At 44.4% G+C, this 16,246-nt stretch overlaps 1 protein-coding gene across 2 annotated transcripts in view; it reads right to left on the minus strand.

The window, feature by feature from the left end:
- The window catches only part of PLEKHG4 (pleckstrin homology and RhoGEF domain containing G4), a 101,576-nt gene that overhangs the window by 42,156 nt on the left and 43,174 nt on the right, over window positions 1-16,246 (minus strand). For both annotated transcript variants that reach the window (XM_064519337.1, XM_064519338.1), the window contains exons 7-10: window positions 12,651-12,737; window positions 10,686-10,802; window positions 7,773-7,871; window positions 5,578-5,726 (exon numbers count right to left, since the gene is read on the minus strand). In XM_064519337.1, coding sequence (XP_064375407.1) covers window positions 5,578-5,726; window positions 7,773-7,871; window positions 10,686-10,802; window positions 12,651-12,737 — 452 coding nt within the window. The remainder of the gene's footprint in view (window positions 1-5,577; window positions 5,727-7,772; window positions 7,872-10,685; window positions 10,803-12,650; window positions 12,738-16,246) is intronic.

Consider the following 16,246-nt stretch of genomic DNA (forward strand, 5'->3'; position numbering starts at 1 on the left):
TGCAGCTATCAAACGTTCACAGTGGAAAGACCATTCTGCTCATCTGCAGTGATGTTGCTCACAGCACAACATACAGCTGCACTCTGGTACCGAGAGTGGAAAAACATCTAGGTCTTAATTTTGAAGGCCTTAAGTGACAGAGATTCCATCACATCTCTTGGAGAGATGTTCCAGCTGTTACTTATGTCCTAACAAACGCAAAAATCTTCTCTGAACTTTGAATCTGCCTAAATTTCATAGCTTCCTTTCATTGATATCACTCTGCAGACTCTGCACTGTGGCTGGGGGGCAGTACCTACCGCACGGCTTTTCCACAACCAGATCACGCAGGGCAACCAAGTAAACACAGGGGCTGGAGACCAAACAGTGCCCGGACTACCCAGGGACAGCCTTACTTGAGTGAGCAAGCTGTGCTCTGATTATGTACGCTTCAGTACAGGTTAAAGAGGTCCCATTAGCCATGGCCCAGAATCCTTTGTGGGCAGGCAAAAGTACAGCGTAATATGTTAGCTGTAAATTCAGCCTCTGTTGTTGTAATCAAGTCAGGCTCTTGGCTCACCACTCTCTCTCCTTTGGGAACCTGGCAACCTGTTGCTCAGGGAAGTCTGCTCTGCACTGCCCATTACCTCTGCTCAGCTCAGGTCCCCACCCAGGACTTCCAAGCAGATCACCAAGCCACTCTAAAAATAGCCAGCTCACAAAACCAGCTCTTGGCCCTAGCCACTCCACCCTCAAAGTACAGAGACTGTACTGCCTTCTGCTAACAAAAGGAGAATTTGCTCCTCCATCTATTTATAAGCTGCTTATTCACAGTTTGCAGCACAAATTCTTTTCAGATGAGGAGGTAGGGGAAGAGATTTTTTTTTCTGGTTCCATGTTGTGCACCCAGCCTGGTAATTCTTTCGCCATCTGAGGCTTCTCTCTTTCCAGCCCTCCCATCTAGTCTTGCGGCTGTCTTGTATGCCGACAGGCAGAACACGATGTAAGCCGGGCATGCACCAGCTGTATTCTGGCTCCACTAGCATAATGCACCTTTATATTAATATAAAATGTTTGTATTTTCTTTACTCTGCTTCTGACTCAGAGCATATCTAGATGACAAAAGCCATCACTGGGCACCTTGTCTAGGCAAGCACCCCCAGCTTTTGGCTATGCTGGCAGAGCAGCGATAGTGAGAAAAGCAGTGGGAAATGTTTCGCTAAAGACAAGGTTAAAAGTGTCTCTGTCTTGCTGCCTGGCCCCCACACTACTGTTTCTTTAGTAAGAGCTCACACTGCTGCTGCCTGGCTTCTGCCTGCTTCTCAAGGCTTATGACAGAAATGAAGTTGAAGAAGTCTTCTAAATCCACCACAAAATAAGCAAGGCATTAGTACACCTTTCACAACTGGCTTAGTGAGTTGCCCCCAAGCTACAAGCTGGTTGATCAATACACCAGATATCCAGAAGCCAAAGATATACCTGCCAGACTACTTTTATATAACATATGGAAAAGAATGAGACAAAGACTTCCTGTCCAAAAGCGCAAAAATTAAAGTGATGGATCTCTCCATGGCATTTTTCCACACTTACCAACAGGAGTTTCAGCTAGGCTAATAGCTCTTCATTTCAATCACCAGAAAGGCCAGAAGAGGAAAACCTGCAAGCTTTCAATTTCTGTACTGACAGGCCTGGAGAAGCATGGAGCCTTCAGTGCAACAGATGGTGTGACAGCAAATGTGCTGGGTTTAAACTCATTCAGATCCACTAGCAATAAAGAAGTGGCAATGATGGCTTTAGCAGTCCACCTGCACTTTTAGACGACCAGTCTGTGCTGAAGCTGTCATTACAGCACTTAAGGAGGCGCCACAAAAATACTAGCTCATCAGCACTAACACCCACACCAGCTCTAGGCCAGATTCAGCCTGGTCTTTCAGGGTTAGGAGAGTGGTGTGGGACAAGCTGAGCATGCCACATCCCCTTAGCTGATTCCCTGTTACAGGCTGTCTGCAGGCCTCCTATTTTGGTAACAAAACTCCTTGTTAGCTCCCAAGGAGTTCAGCTTGGCATACACATATGCAGTGAGCTGGTACCAACTACACATGCACTCAGCTCTACCCAAGGACAGAAGGTGTAATCTCAGTTGCAAGCGCGGAAGTTCAGCCTCTCCCACAGCTCATGCTGGTCACTGCATGCTGGAGTACCTGGTAAGACTCTAGTGAGCTGGGAAACTGGCTGAGATCCAACAAAATTGCTTGGACGGGTCTGCTTTTCCCTGTGTGGACTGGCAGCTGATGGGCAGGGCTATCTTTTATGGTGGTGGGGAAGAGAGTAGAGAGACTCCTGGTCAGCTCATGCTGGGAAACAGAGAGAAAATAGAGTTACCAGCAAAAGCCACTGCTGTGGCGCACTAGAAAGGCCACTACAGCATCTCTCCTTTACCAGCAGGGACTCCCAGAGGCTCTTAAATCATCTGTCAGAGAAACAAACAGATGTACCACAACACATCCCTGCTGCATGTTCCTGCATGACCACATCTGCGATGGGATGAAATCAATTTCTGCAGGAAAGGAGGCATGCCTCTAGCTCAGCAAATCCCTCCAAGGCCTGGGTCAGGCCTCAGCAGCAGTGAGATCCCACTGCTCTGTGTCACAAAACACTCCAAAGGGCGTCTTGGCTCTCTAGGAGGGCAGAAGGGGGAAAGATGCCAAAACTAACCCCCGAGGGAGAAGTTTCATTACTAAAGAATGACTAAAGCAAGTCTTGTTTGCTATGTGCTCCTGAAAGGTATTTGGCAGATAACATCTGACTCCAGAGAGCACAAGCCTACTTCCTTGCCTATTTTAGCATACATATCTCTAACTTGCAGTCAAGCATTGATTACATGTTTTCAGGTGGATTTGTCTGTCTCTATTCTTACTATTTCACATTTTTCATTTTGCCATGTCAAGCTACAAACTAGCAAGAAAGTTAAGTTGAGAAGTTGGCAGAATATATGCTCTGCAAAAGAAGCAAGTAAGTCTCTTGCTTGTTTAATCCCACAGTGATGGTGCAGCTGGACCTATTCTCTTTATGCCTCTTAAAAAAAAAAAATCTAACTTTAGCCCCACACCTCTGGTTGGCATATTTTAGTTACCTGGAGTTAAGAGTCCAGAAAACTCATGATGTTACAATTCTCATCTCTGCTACTATGCAATGCTTGCACACTTTGACAGTTCACAGCTGGCCTCTCAACTCCAGACTTAACAGGTCTTGGCAGTCATAACTCTCTGCTTTTCTCAGGCTTTTGCACCTCAAGACAGAAACAACTAAAATGATGCAAAATGTGATTAATTCAAGAACCAAAACGAGGCTCTGAAGGATTAAACAATTTGCCCTCTTCTGTAAATAATTTAATTTCAAGTACTGGGCCAGGAGAATGGGATTAAAGAATGTTCAGCATTGATCAAAAGTTTACAATTCAAAGTTCAGAAAAGCAACACAACCAGTCCTGTTGAGTGCACAGATGCAACCACTTGTACTCTGTTTTCACATGTCACCAGCAAAAAATCTAGCCTTGGACCCATGTACATCAACAGCTACTCCATGTTAGTCTTGAAGCTAACTACAATATTTTTTTTACCACCCTGCTTTGATCCTAGGCATCACAGAAGCCTTCAAAAACATGGACATAAGCCCAAACCTTTACAGGGTTAACAAAGCCCAGCACCTCTAATATCTGCACACCAATTCGGAGAAAAAGAGCTAAACAAGCAAGTGCAGAGCAATGGGGAATCTAAAAACAACAGTGCCTTATAAAGAGTTCTCTGGTCAAGTGATAGAGCTTGCTCCCATCTGAAAGGATCTTGGAACAGTGGAGAGTAAACTTCTTTAGTCCTCTACCTTACATCTGAGTTATAAGACAAGCAGGTATTTCCTTATTTAAAACACTGTGTGGGTTTTCATTTCTCCAACTGCTCCAAGGCTGGAAGAGGAATAATAGTCTCATTTTATATTTGTTTTGCTTCTCAGGTTGGGTAGCGCCTCATATATCTGACCCCCTACCATATATTCTCCATTCATACTGTCAGGCAAGGAATATAACCTGCACAAATTGAATTAAACAGAAAACATGCTACACAGCCTTAGCATGCACTCAAACACCGTGTAATCAAAGCATTGTATGTGTCCCCCATCCCTGTTCTCGCTAAAGCAACCAAAGCAGTGGATTTTCCTTAAGGGCTCTGCCAGATCGGGTTTCAAAGTCAATCATTTTCCTGCACAAGAACACAGGTTTAACTCAAAAACAAAACAAAACACAAAAAGCATAGCATTCTCCCTATTCTCCTAAAATTCTGAAGCTGCTTGTTGTTTGTAGACCATACTGCTTTTAGAGTCTAAACAAGCAAATGAAAAAATAACAACAAAAGAGCACCATTTATGCTTCTCACATCATACTGGGGTGAAAAGGCTGTATTTTACTAATTCTGCCCAAAATTGCATTCAGAAGAGTACTTCAGCAGAAGTGTGCACGCATGTGGATACAGAACTGTGTCCACATGACCTGCCAGAGCCGATGACAGGAGGCAGAGCAAGCAGGGACAGGAAACTGTTACATGGTCTACCCCCATCCTCCCCTTCTCTCACTCACCACTGACATGCCAACCCCTGTCTCCAAGTGACAAATGGCAATTTGTACTGTCAACCATTTGTTGAACTTTCAGAGAAATGTTGTACTGTTTCCTGTATCTGGGTGAGATAATTCTGAAAGCTTTTTTTTCTTACCTTCTCCTCATTCCCTCTTTTAAAACCTTTCAGCTTGAGATGGAATAGAAAGTTTAGCTAGAGCAAGGCTGCGGATACATGGAGTCATTCCATGCTACCCTGTCACCTCCTATGCCCCCGTCTGTATCCACATGCCAGCATTCACCTGACACTCAGGCTGGAAGCTCCTGGGTGCAAAGATTGTCTTTCTGCCTTGTGTTTGCACAGCACATAGCACAGAGGCCTTCACACGCTGATAAGCTTCAGGTGTTTAACAGTACAAACATGAATTGTGCAACACCCCAGGAATTTCGAAGAGATGGCCTCTCCCAGTCCCAGCTTCTCGTATCAATTCTGCAAAAAGGCAGTGAATATTTTTGCAAACCGCACCAATGCCATGGAGATCAGAGCCTGCTAAAGCCAAAAAGTATTCCTCTTAGTTAAGGTCTTTGGGAAATGCCTTACAAAAGGATTGCCGTGTTAAATCACACAGTGATAATGTCTCTCCCCTAAACATTCATCACTGGCATCGTCAATTAAGGCTTATGTCTTAGAGGTGCACAAAATATCCAGCCTTCTCCTCACTACAGAGCATGAGTCTGATTTGGCTTGGAAAAGGAAGTCACACAACCATCTAAGAGAATTCACCCAGTCAGGAAAGGACAAGTTTTTGGACCCGGAAAGATGCAGCAAGGAAGTTAAGAGTAAAATTCATTATGCATTTTTCATCTTTGCTGTTTTCAGCAAAGGCCTTACTACATGAAACTGTTCTCTAGCTGGCACCAAGGAAGGGTTCTCCTGCAGTGCCTGCTGGTTGCTCATCTCTGTCTCCTCCTTCCCCACTCTCTCAGGGCTTACCTGTAGTCATGGGTGAGGGTGACACAAGACTCCTCCTTCCTCAGTCTGGCCAGGAGTGCTCCACCCTCTAGCTGCAGCTTGACCAGCCGTGTATCTTCGAGAACGTTCTTCATCAACTGCCTGTAACTCCTCAGCAGAACAGCTGCCTCCTGGAGGGATTGCAAGAATGAAACAAGCGGTTACTGCAGTGTACAGGCAATGAGGGTACAAGCAAAAACCCATGCCCAACCCAAAACACACACAAACCACGTCTCAGCCCATTCCCCCTGGCCTACCCTAAGAAAGAAGGAGGTCGGTTCCCACGGCTGGTTCTCTCAAGCCAGCCAAGCCCAAAGCGATAGACAGCATTCCTTATGCTCTTGATACTTTCCCAAGCAGTATACATCTGAAACTCAATTCCTGTTGCTGTCCACACTCCATTTGCTGGGCAAAGCAGGAATAAGCTTTCCCGCCTTGCTTTCCACTCACAGCTAGCTCCTATTGATTCTTAGAACCTGGACCTGAAGGGCTCCAAGCTGTGGGACAAGGTGCACATGAAGGGTTCATGGATATACACATGCATGCAGAAAGGCCCAGAGAGGCCACTGTGGCATCTTCCATTGTTTTACTGCTGGGACACTCAATGCAGAGCTGGCAGCAATTTCCTACCACAGCAGCTTCTCAAAAAGAGGAGACATAACCTACTGCAAGAACACTGAATGGTTCTCGATACTCTCCCTCTTCTTGTCCCCTTCCAAACTTTTGCAACCTGGGCACCACAGCACAGCCTTGACCTTGTGAACACTGACTATGCTGTCACCTAACTTTATTCTACACCGTTCAAGCTAACCTCGTACAGCAGGGCCTGAGGTGGCTGCTCAGTACCAGAGCCACCAAAGCTGGTTCCAGCTACGGAGCTGTGGCGCTGCTAAGGAAGCCTGGATAATCAGAAGATAAGAATTGCAGAATTTCTTTCAGATATGCCCAAAGAGAACCTGAGCCACAGAGAGGAACAGACTGATGTAGTCAGCTACTGCCTCACACACACCTTAAAGATGCATTTTGCTTTTGTTAACAGAAAGCAGCAATTGCAGAGCCACATCTACGTGGTGCCTGGGACATCTGCAGAACTGCACGTCAGAGAGCCTGGCTTTCATCCTGCACATTTTTATGGTGTCAGAAAGCACAGGCTCTTGTACAGACACCTCTATTGTTTGTTTCAGACAGGAGGTTTTTGAGTTTTAGCCATCAGCCTCCATGATCATGAATCCTGGCAACAAGCAACTGCTGTAATTAAAAGGTGTCTGCTTTACGTTCATCCTTCCAGCACAGCATAATCTTGCCTTGCCCCTCAATCTGATTGGCTCAGTTAATCGAATGGCTTAGTGGCAGAAGGAGAACAAATATCTGTTCTCATTTACCGATCTTTCTCTCTCCTTCACTCTCTCGTAAAGCAAACTGGGAAAGATTTGTGCACCACAGTGTTTTTCTTCTTCACTAAAATCAGTATTAGCAGGAAACTCACTTCCCCTCTTTCTGCAACAGGTTCTTCAGCCAGGCCAGCAGAGGCAGGGGAGGAAAGAAGACACACTTTTGTAAGTCTAGTGCCTTCCCTAAGGTAATTTCTACTTATAACCCCTGAGGTTAATGTAGATCAGTGCTCCTTGGAAAGAAAAATGATCGAATCCTCATTATGCAAACATCTTTCCCTGACACAGCTAAAAATGCAATTCTATTCTATGCTGGCATATCCTCAGAAACCTGATTACAGACAGCTTTCGTGTAGGGCAAGAGAAGAAACAGCTGAGCTAGTTTTCTGTGCTTTGCCCTCACTCCTGCCTGGCCATGAACTCAGCTGTTGGCTCTCTTTGGTGTTTCCATTTCCTACTAATGCCATTTTGTCTCTATTTATTACTCATCTTTCCCATCCCTTCTCTTTTTCCCTCTTTTTTTTCTGTGAAGTCTTTCACAGGTCGAGAGGAGGTCTCTTGGGATGACTTTGAGTGATCAGAGAACGAGCTTTTACTGCCAATGGGCTCTACAATGCTCTCGCTTTGTTTGGATTGGGTTCTACTAGCCTTGCTTCCCTGACACCTCTGCAGTGACGCACAGCGCTCAGACTGACCAGCTTTCAAATACAAAGACACGTTTTTTCTGCAGCTATCCAGCCCCCTTCTCTCTTCTGTCTTAGGCCCACATCTGACAGAGATGCTTACCTCAGCTCTTTCTGGTAATCTTCCAGATTCCACATTAGAAATGGCCCCGTGGAGGAAGGCACAAGCACCTTGGCATCCTTGTAGCAAATGCTCCAGCTTCTACAAGAGGAAAGGATCAAGGCAGAGTTTATTGTCTCAAGGCTGAAGAGAAAGCTGTCTTTTCAGCTTGCAGAAGCTTAAAAGGACAGATATCAAGAGAGGATCAAACACATTAACCCAAGGGTTCACTTATACCATCCTGCAAGGCTGTATCAGCCATAAGAGGCCTATCAGCCATAAGAGGCTTCAAATGCATCACTCTGCACTAAGGCCTCTATACAGACCTTACAAAACTGCATACTCACAGGATGTCTGAGCCATACTTTAGAGAAAGGAAATCAGTACACTTGAGACCCACATTCTTCTACTATTAGTACTTCTTATAACTTTCCGCTAAGATAAATTATGATGGCTGCATTTTGGAGGAACAAACTTCAGAACAAGTACTTGGAATTTTCATACTTTAAACCATTCCTCTTCATATTAACAGTAGTGTAAATTAAAGGTTAGGAATCTGGCAGGCTTCCACAATTAGAACTAAACACCTTAAATTACTGACAAATTTGAAATCCCTTCTCTCTACTGGGAACTAACAAGCATGTCACAGGGGTTGAGGAGACTATTCTTTAGAAAAGTCACCAGTTTAAGCCTAAGGAATGTCAGATGCCACCCTCTAGTCACTGAAATCAGAGGAGGGACAAACGGCTATTCCAAAGCAGGCTCTCTTAAAAAAAAAAAAAAAAAAAAATCAGCTGTTTGAAGCTGTTCCCAGTCTGGAATGTTGGAACAGCCCCAGTGGGGACAGATGAGTGGGCAGGATGTAGGTGAGATCACTGAGACAGGAAATAAATGTTGTTTGCCACATAGCGGTAGATCTAAAGCAGCTAAGCACGTGAGTCATTATCACATACAGTGCATCATAAAAAATGGGCAACCCATATACATTGATCTCTGTGCTACCTTCCTCTGGTAACATTTTGCATGCTAAAATGTAAGACACAGGAACAAGAGGTAGTCTGATATCCTGCTCTGTTTCCTTCAAGAACAATCTCTGTGCACAGACTGAGTATCTCAGCTCTCAAGCTTCTCTTGAGTCTGTCCAGAAAACTAACCCATATCCTCTTGCAAAACTTTTCTGCTTCCACACTGCCAGATTAACCTAAGTCTCACATCCTATCCTAGGCACCTCAATTAGGCACCTCAATTAGGCTTCTATATCTCTACTGCATCAGCAGGAGTTCATAGGATTTCTTTCAGACTTGAGTTTTAAAACCAGATTCTAAAATGAGTAGGGAAAGAAGAGTTAACACTGTGCACATGCTAAACTTAACTGCTGAAGCTTGCCACCAAAAACGTGGTGACATTATCAGTGTTATTTGTGTACCACTTTGGGCAGTGAGATCAGAGCTGAAAGAAGACAAAACCTTTTGGAAGCAGAAGTGATGGTTCTCTCATCCACAAGGGTGAGCAAGTCTAATGCAACGTGAAGACAGCTGATTTGTGTGCAGATTTACTGAGATTTAATCCCTTCTAGTCTCAGCGTGCCAAATCATGTCTCAACATGGCTTTCAAAGATTCAATAACCACACGAACCTGGGGCTAATGCTCCCTCCACAGCACGAGCATACATAGCTGGGTACCGGGGCCACAGATACTACTTCTATAATTTCTGGCAGTCTGCATATATCCTGCTGCATAGCCAGCACCACCTACAATAGTCCTGCCACAGATCACCAGTGCGCGCTGCATGGGTGACTGCAGCACCCTTTGCCAGCATCACCTTTTTTTATAAGTTGTGGCTGGTGTTGCAGTTGCAACCCCTCTATTCCTGAGGCTCAGCCTGGGCCAGCTCAAACATTCCCACACAGTGGTCAGCCTCCCTGCATCTTGGCCTGCCTCTAATCCACAGCTAGGTAAGGTTCATTGTAGCTCTCTTGACCCACAAACCTCCTGGAGAAAAGCACAAAGGTCATACAAGATCATGGTAGTAAGGCATACTCAGAGTAACCAGACAACAGGGGGAAGGATTGCTGGTATTGCCTCCCACTATTATCTTGGTCCTGCTTCTCACTGAAGGAAATCTGTACGGGGAAGCTTTTGTTTCCTAGCCCCACAAGGCCAGCTCTCAGAGAAATAAAATGCTTCACTGGGCTGAACCCTCTTCTCTGAATTTTTAGTTTAAATGCCTTCTAAAGAGTTCAAATTTAATGACAGTTTTGATAAATACCTGAAATAAAAGTCAGGGAGGAAAGAAAAGTTCCTAGAAGTATCTGACCAGATTATCAGCAACTTCAAAGCTTCATACCTGCCAGGATTGCAGTTTTCACTAAGGAGCTCTTGGCTTACTCTGGGGAACCTGCTCCAAAACCAGCAGTCTAGCCATTTTTATTATTCTTGAGTGCTTGACTGTTAGTTTAATGGCAACATGATACTAGCATATTCTGCTGAGATTAGCATAAGAAGCATTCCACCCTTAAGCCTCTAAGTACACCTGAAGAGAAGTACCACTGCACACTACAAACAAAACAACCTGTTTCCTTCTTCCCTTCAAAATATGGTCAAATCTGAATTTATGCATTTTAAGCAGATGAGTTAAGAACTAAAGTTACAGTTCTGCAGTCATGCTGACAGGGCACAGGGTGTATCCATTTTATGAAGAAAATATTATTGTCCTTTTGATAACAGACACTCTCACCCATATACATGGCTGTTACAAAAACTATCACTTTGTCTTACAATGCTCGTGGATTTAACTGTTCATGGACTCCTCTCTCTTGCCTCAATTCAGTTACCACGTCATTTCTTCTCTCAGATACCTGGGAACACATGACAGCCCCAAAGAGGCAATTAACAGGTGCAGCACATCCCACTTACCATGCGGAAGCTTAACCAGTCCTGGTGGCAGTAAGGGAAGGTCCCATCCAGTTCTAGAGGCAGCTGTGAACTGTCTATATGCTTATGGAGAGACTTCATGGAGGTGAGTAGTTCAAACTGCACAGGAATGGGAAGAATAAAAGCACATTTGCATTAGAGAAAGAGCACTGAGGAGTGGCAAGGAGGAGAGGAAGGTTAACAAAACATAGCATTTCTTTTCCATTAACACTGCATAGAAACAAGGCACACACTTGGTATATATCTGCAATATGAAGGAAAAATCAGCTTGGTTTCAGAGCAGCTTGCTGTACAGTTCAGTGGGCGAACCCTGAGGGAATTCAAGATCCAACATGCTGTTTCACCAAGTGAAACATCTGTGATACAAGTCTGGCAGCAGTCAGACTACTCTAGAGCAAATACCTCCTAGTATAAGCAGAACAACTCCCTCATATGCTCACACATTGTGCTGCAATTCACACTGGTTTGGAGAGTTTGAGAAATTAAAGCCAGCACCCAGCTTCCCTGTTTTTCCTGGAAAAACATTCTAACAGAACAGCCTCTGCCCCATCCTCAGCTCTCCAATCATCACAGTGGCTGTTTGCTCGCAAATGTTTCCCAGATCTTGACACAGTTACTTTCCTTCTGTGGAGCTGCAGAATCTCAACAGAACATTTTATACCCACCAGAGAAACAGACAGGTGTTCCTGAAAGCACACGGAAGCCAATCCTGGCACCTAGAACTAAGGTGCAGACATTTAACTCTACACACATCGCTAAGTTTCTACTTCCTTATGAAATGGAGCTGTTGCTTCCAATTCCTCCCGCATGCCCATGTCTTTATTAGTCTTTGCTCTGTTCCCTCCTACGCACTTTGGATTTGTTCAGTGTTTTTAAATAGTGTCTCCTGTACCTCTCCCTGCACGAACATGTTCCTGCACACAGCTCTTTCTCACTTCAAATTCTTTCACATGGGAGCAAGGAGGAAATGGACTAACGGCATTTGTTATCCATTAGCCTTTTAGGGCAGCACATCACGCACACAGCCTTCTCCTCCAAAGGAAACACGATGCTATTGACAATGTTTTCATGCACAGAAGTCAAAAGGGAGGCCTCTCTGAAGTCAACAGGGCTTCAGTTGGCACGGACTTTCAGTCCACTCTTGTAGCTCTTAACTTTCTTCAAGCAGAAGGAGATGACTAACATGCGGAGTCTGATGCTCTGTTCACTCACCACAGACAAGTCAGAAGTGGCTGTGGCTGAAAGCCTATGTTTCTTTTATAGCTGTGGGATACCAGGGCAGATTAAACTCAAGTGTCGATGTTAAGTGGGTTGCAATGCTTTTCTCTCCCCCATTAGCACCTTCTACTAACCCTTCCAGACATTTTAGCTGCAAAGACAACTCCACACACACACACACCTCCTCTTCCCCTTTTGCAGAAGTCTCTCAGCAACTTATAGCAGTAGCTATGAGGAGAAGCAGCATGTGGGGTATGCAAAAGCCTAGGAAGCAACAAGTACCTTCACAGAATAGCGTCCACAATTTAGCATAATGTGACCTCTTCCTGAGCAAGGATTTTCCCCCTACTAATAGGAGAGCATGAAAAGCATTTTAATTACTGTTAATTTGGTAGGACTCCTCAGCACAGCTGTTCATTCACCCACCCACAAGAACCCTGTGCCTTAGGACAGAGACTCCAGTAGATTGACGTATTTGTGGAACACATGTTAGTGAAGGACTCAGCAACAAAGAAGCACAGCATTACTGAGATATGTTCAGCTCGCATAAACTTTACAGCCCCATGAATACTATACCCATAAGAGACCACAGCTGTAAAATACAGAGCACAACTACACAGATTTCATGTGAGAATAAACATACATCAGCGTACAGAGAAGTCACTGTTCAGAGTTAAATACAGGGCATCAGCAGCTCCCCAGCAGCCTCTGGACAAACGGTTCTATTACCTGTCCTGCTGTTGGCTTCTCCATCCGAAAAGTGAGGTCTCTTTCAACCAGAAGCAAGACTCCATGAATACAATGAGGGTCCATGTCCTATGGCAGAACAGAGTACAAATCCATTACCTAGCTGCCTGGCATGCTAAGGAGAATGTACCATTCATTTTAATTCGGTGCAAGAAATTGCAATTTATTCTTCAAAGGTATTTGCACAGCCTGGAAGGCAGTCACCAGCTACAGGGAAGGCCATTCCACAGAGCACCAATGCTATGTCCTAAGGGTAATCTGTTTCAGATCAATTAGTCTTGTAGTATTTAAGGAAGCAATGAAGAGGCCAGGTCTTGGCTGTACTAAAAAAATGCTGCCCTCTACAGAGGGAAATGTCTCAGGAAAAAAAAAAAAAACAAACAAACAGTGAACCATGCTCAACGTCCATTTTTTTCCTGATAATTTCCTGGACACTCCTCCTAACTGAAAGGAAGTTTATTTCCCACAGTGCCAAAAACGTCGTCTTGTCTTTACTTACTGCCAACTCACAATCAAGGAGTCGCATCCTGTTGCTAGTGTCTAACCGACAGAAATTCCAAATACAAGGGACGTCTGGCAGCTGTAGTTCAAACTCTGTGATCCAGGAGCAGTTCTCCAATTATAGAAGCACTCTACAGGGAAGTGAGAAACAGGCACAGAGAGCGACAGCAGGAACAGGGAAAAGTAGCAGAAAGATCCATACTATGGAGAGAGAGGATCTCATTAAAGACATGATGCCTGGATCTGGATAGCAAGGAGAACGTCTATGTAAGTTGTCATTCCACACGGTTAAACGAGAGCCATCCCATCTAAATGTCATAGGAAAGTCTTTGCGTCTGCAAAGATCTTGGAAACAAAACCGCCAAGCAACAAATCCTATTTGGTATTGCTTCAGCTGTAAGGAACCTGCCATGCAACAAGCCATGGCGACGTGAGAGCTCTGTTAAAATAAATGCTCCAACATCATTTAAGGTTTAATATCAGATATGAGCAGCAGAGTCAAAGTATGGAGGTAAGTACCTACTACCCAGCAGAGACTGAGCCACCTAACCTGACAGAGCGACAAGTATAGCAATTAAGAAACAATGCCAATACAAGGAGACACAACTCTACAAGTGAAAGCAGCAGGAGAGATTTCGGAGCAAAGGAGAAGATGTTTCTCTCAGCTAATGCTAAAAAAGGATCCTTCTGAATGGGCAAGAAAAAACCCCAACTGAAACACTTTCCAAAACAGTAAGAGGTCGCTCAGTCTTCTCAAATCTGAAATAAATTTGTTTCTTCAAAACAAATTATTCACACATTCAATGTTATTTGAATACTGATCAAAAGGCCAAAAAGAATGTATTACATAATTATGCTGGGTTAGGTAAATACTAAAGTGCATCTGGAGAGAGGAAGGAGAGAAATTATAGCTGTATCAGCAGCTCTGAATTTGTCCGCTGGAAAGTACTGAGGGATAAAGACTAGCCACACTTTCAAGACAGGTCATGGCACTGAATATTTAATAAATTCCTTTTTTCACAATCCCTCTTCTATTCCAACAGAGTCATGAGATGTACAAATGGAGCAATTTGAGTGAGGCATTGATAAAGGTGTAACACAAGGTTACAACAAGGGCCAAACCTTTGTTACTATCGAAAACAGTCTGAAAAACCATTCACAAATAAAGCTGTCAGGGGAAAAGTTCAAGGTTTTCTAACCCAAGAGAAAGAAGTATTTCCAAAGCAACTAAGTATTTTCCACCATATTTTTTCTGTAAACTGTAGAAGAGAAGTCAGTCTTATCTAGCCCTGCTGGATCCATCCAAGTGAACTAAAGCAGGTCACAAGTAAGCTGCAGGAGGCAGGCAGAGCCGGAGGCAGCTGGATGCTATCCCCGGAAACTTGCTGAAGCTTTTCACACACTCTCTTACTACCTTTTGCTAACAAGGCCAGTTATCTAAAAGCAAAGAAACAGAGCCCCACACATCCAAGTGAGCTCCCCATCTCTCCAGACAGACCCAATGTAGACAGCATAGGATAAAGGGGCATCAACAGGAGCTCAGAAAGCAGCAGGGTGAATACTTGTCTTTTTATTATTATTCTTCAGTAAGAAAATTAGGTACTTTCTTCTATCTTTCTCGGGCAGAAGCTTCAAACCATCTTCTGGTCTCCTGACCCAGATGAAAGCCCATGGCCAGACTTAACAACCCTGGCACAATTTGAAGCAAGGTCTGCCAAGAATGTCCACGCAGACATGGTAGACCCCAAAAAACACACTCAGCCTCATTTAAAGTGAGCACTACTAATCGAGTAGTGGGATGTCCCTGGTCTTTAAAATCAGGCCAAGGTCTTCTGTACTTCTCCTATAGCAGAACATGGAAATATACCTCTTGAACAGCAAGGCTTATAAAGAAGCTTTCTGCTTTGAACTGCTAGTGTATCTCTGTCTTCATAGCACACTTTTCCCTTCTCAATCCAACATGCAGATGCAGCAGATTACAGGATTAAGCATTTGCACTGGCATGCAAAACAAACTAGAATCTTGCTCTATGAAAACTCGGGCAGGGGAAAATCCTGCAGGCATTTGTTTGCTGAAGTCCAGCCCACACATTCCACTATCAGTGCCCAGCCTGCTCACTGACCAAGAGTTTGGCCCAGCACTGCTGAAAAACAAATTTCTTCTGAGCAGGCTTCACAGCTCCTGGAGCACTGAGCTATCTGGTGACAGCCTGTGATGAAATCTCTCAGCACCATTTACCTCTGCACAAATCCCTGCTCATTATGCAGCTTCCCACAGGAACAAGCATGATCTGTTCTTGCAGCACGTACACGCTCCACATTTCCCTTCATCTCCATACAAAGCTGCCAGAGTTTCTCCTGCTCCTTCCTGAGCTAGTTCTGCTGTAGTACTTCATTCTGCCTCTCCTGCCTCTACTCCCAGCACTGTCTGGGACAGACAGAGATTTCCAGCAGTGCCCCTCTACCCACATTCTTAAAAAGGATGGAAGAAAGTCTTGCAGAACCCAACTCTTCCCGCTCTGAGGCAGAGGGGATAAGAAACTGCCACCAGTTCACTAGGTGTCTCTAAATGAGCAACACGGTCTCCCAGTGGTACAGGGAAAGCTAGCTGCAAGCACCAGAAGTTGTCTATTAGCACTTAAATTCTGTTCATGCATTCATTCCTGAAAGGTGGAAAAGCAGAATTATTTCCTCAGACTGACAGATTTCAATGCAGAGACCTGTGGGATCAAGATCTTCACTTCCCAGAGAGGATCTAGGGTTAACAGATCTGGGAACTGCAGACAGGAAAGGACTTTGCATTAGGTCATCTGATCCATTCTTAGTCACTGTTGGAAGTGTACTTCATTGTGGAGTCAAGAGGAAAATGTCCCTTCAAAACTGAACGAGCAACACTGGATCTCAACGTTTAACAGATTTCACCAACACTTCCAGCGCAGGCTTCAAAAAAGCCATGTAATTTAAATCTTGTTCATGGAGAGAGCAGAACAGCAGAGAGATGAGCTGCAGAGACAGTCTGCCAGAGATCAAGAGATACTGGAAGATGTGTCAGGGATTTCAGAAAGGACCCCAAGGAGA

This window comes from Dromaius novaehollandiae, chromosome 13 (genome assembly GCF_036370855.1).
Source record: "Dromaius novaehollandiae isolate bDroNov1 chromosome 13, bDroNov1.hap1, whole genome shotgun sequence".
NCBI lineage: Eukaryota > Metazoa > Chordata > Aves > Casuariiformes > Dromaiidae > Dromaius > Dromaius novaehollandiae.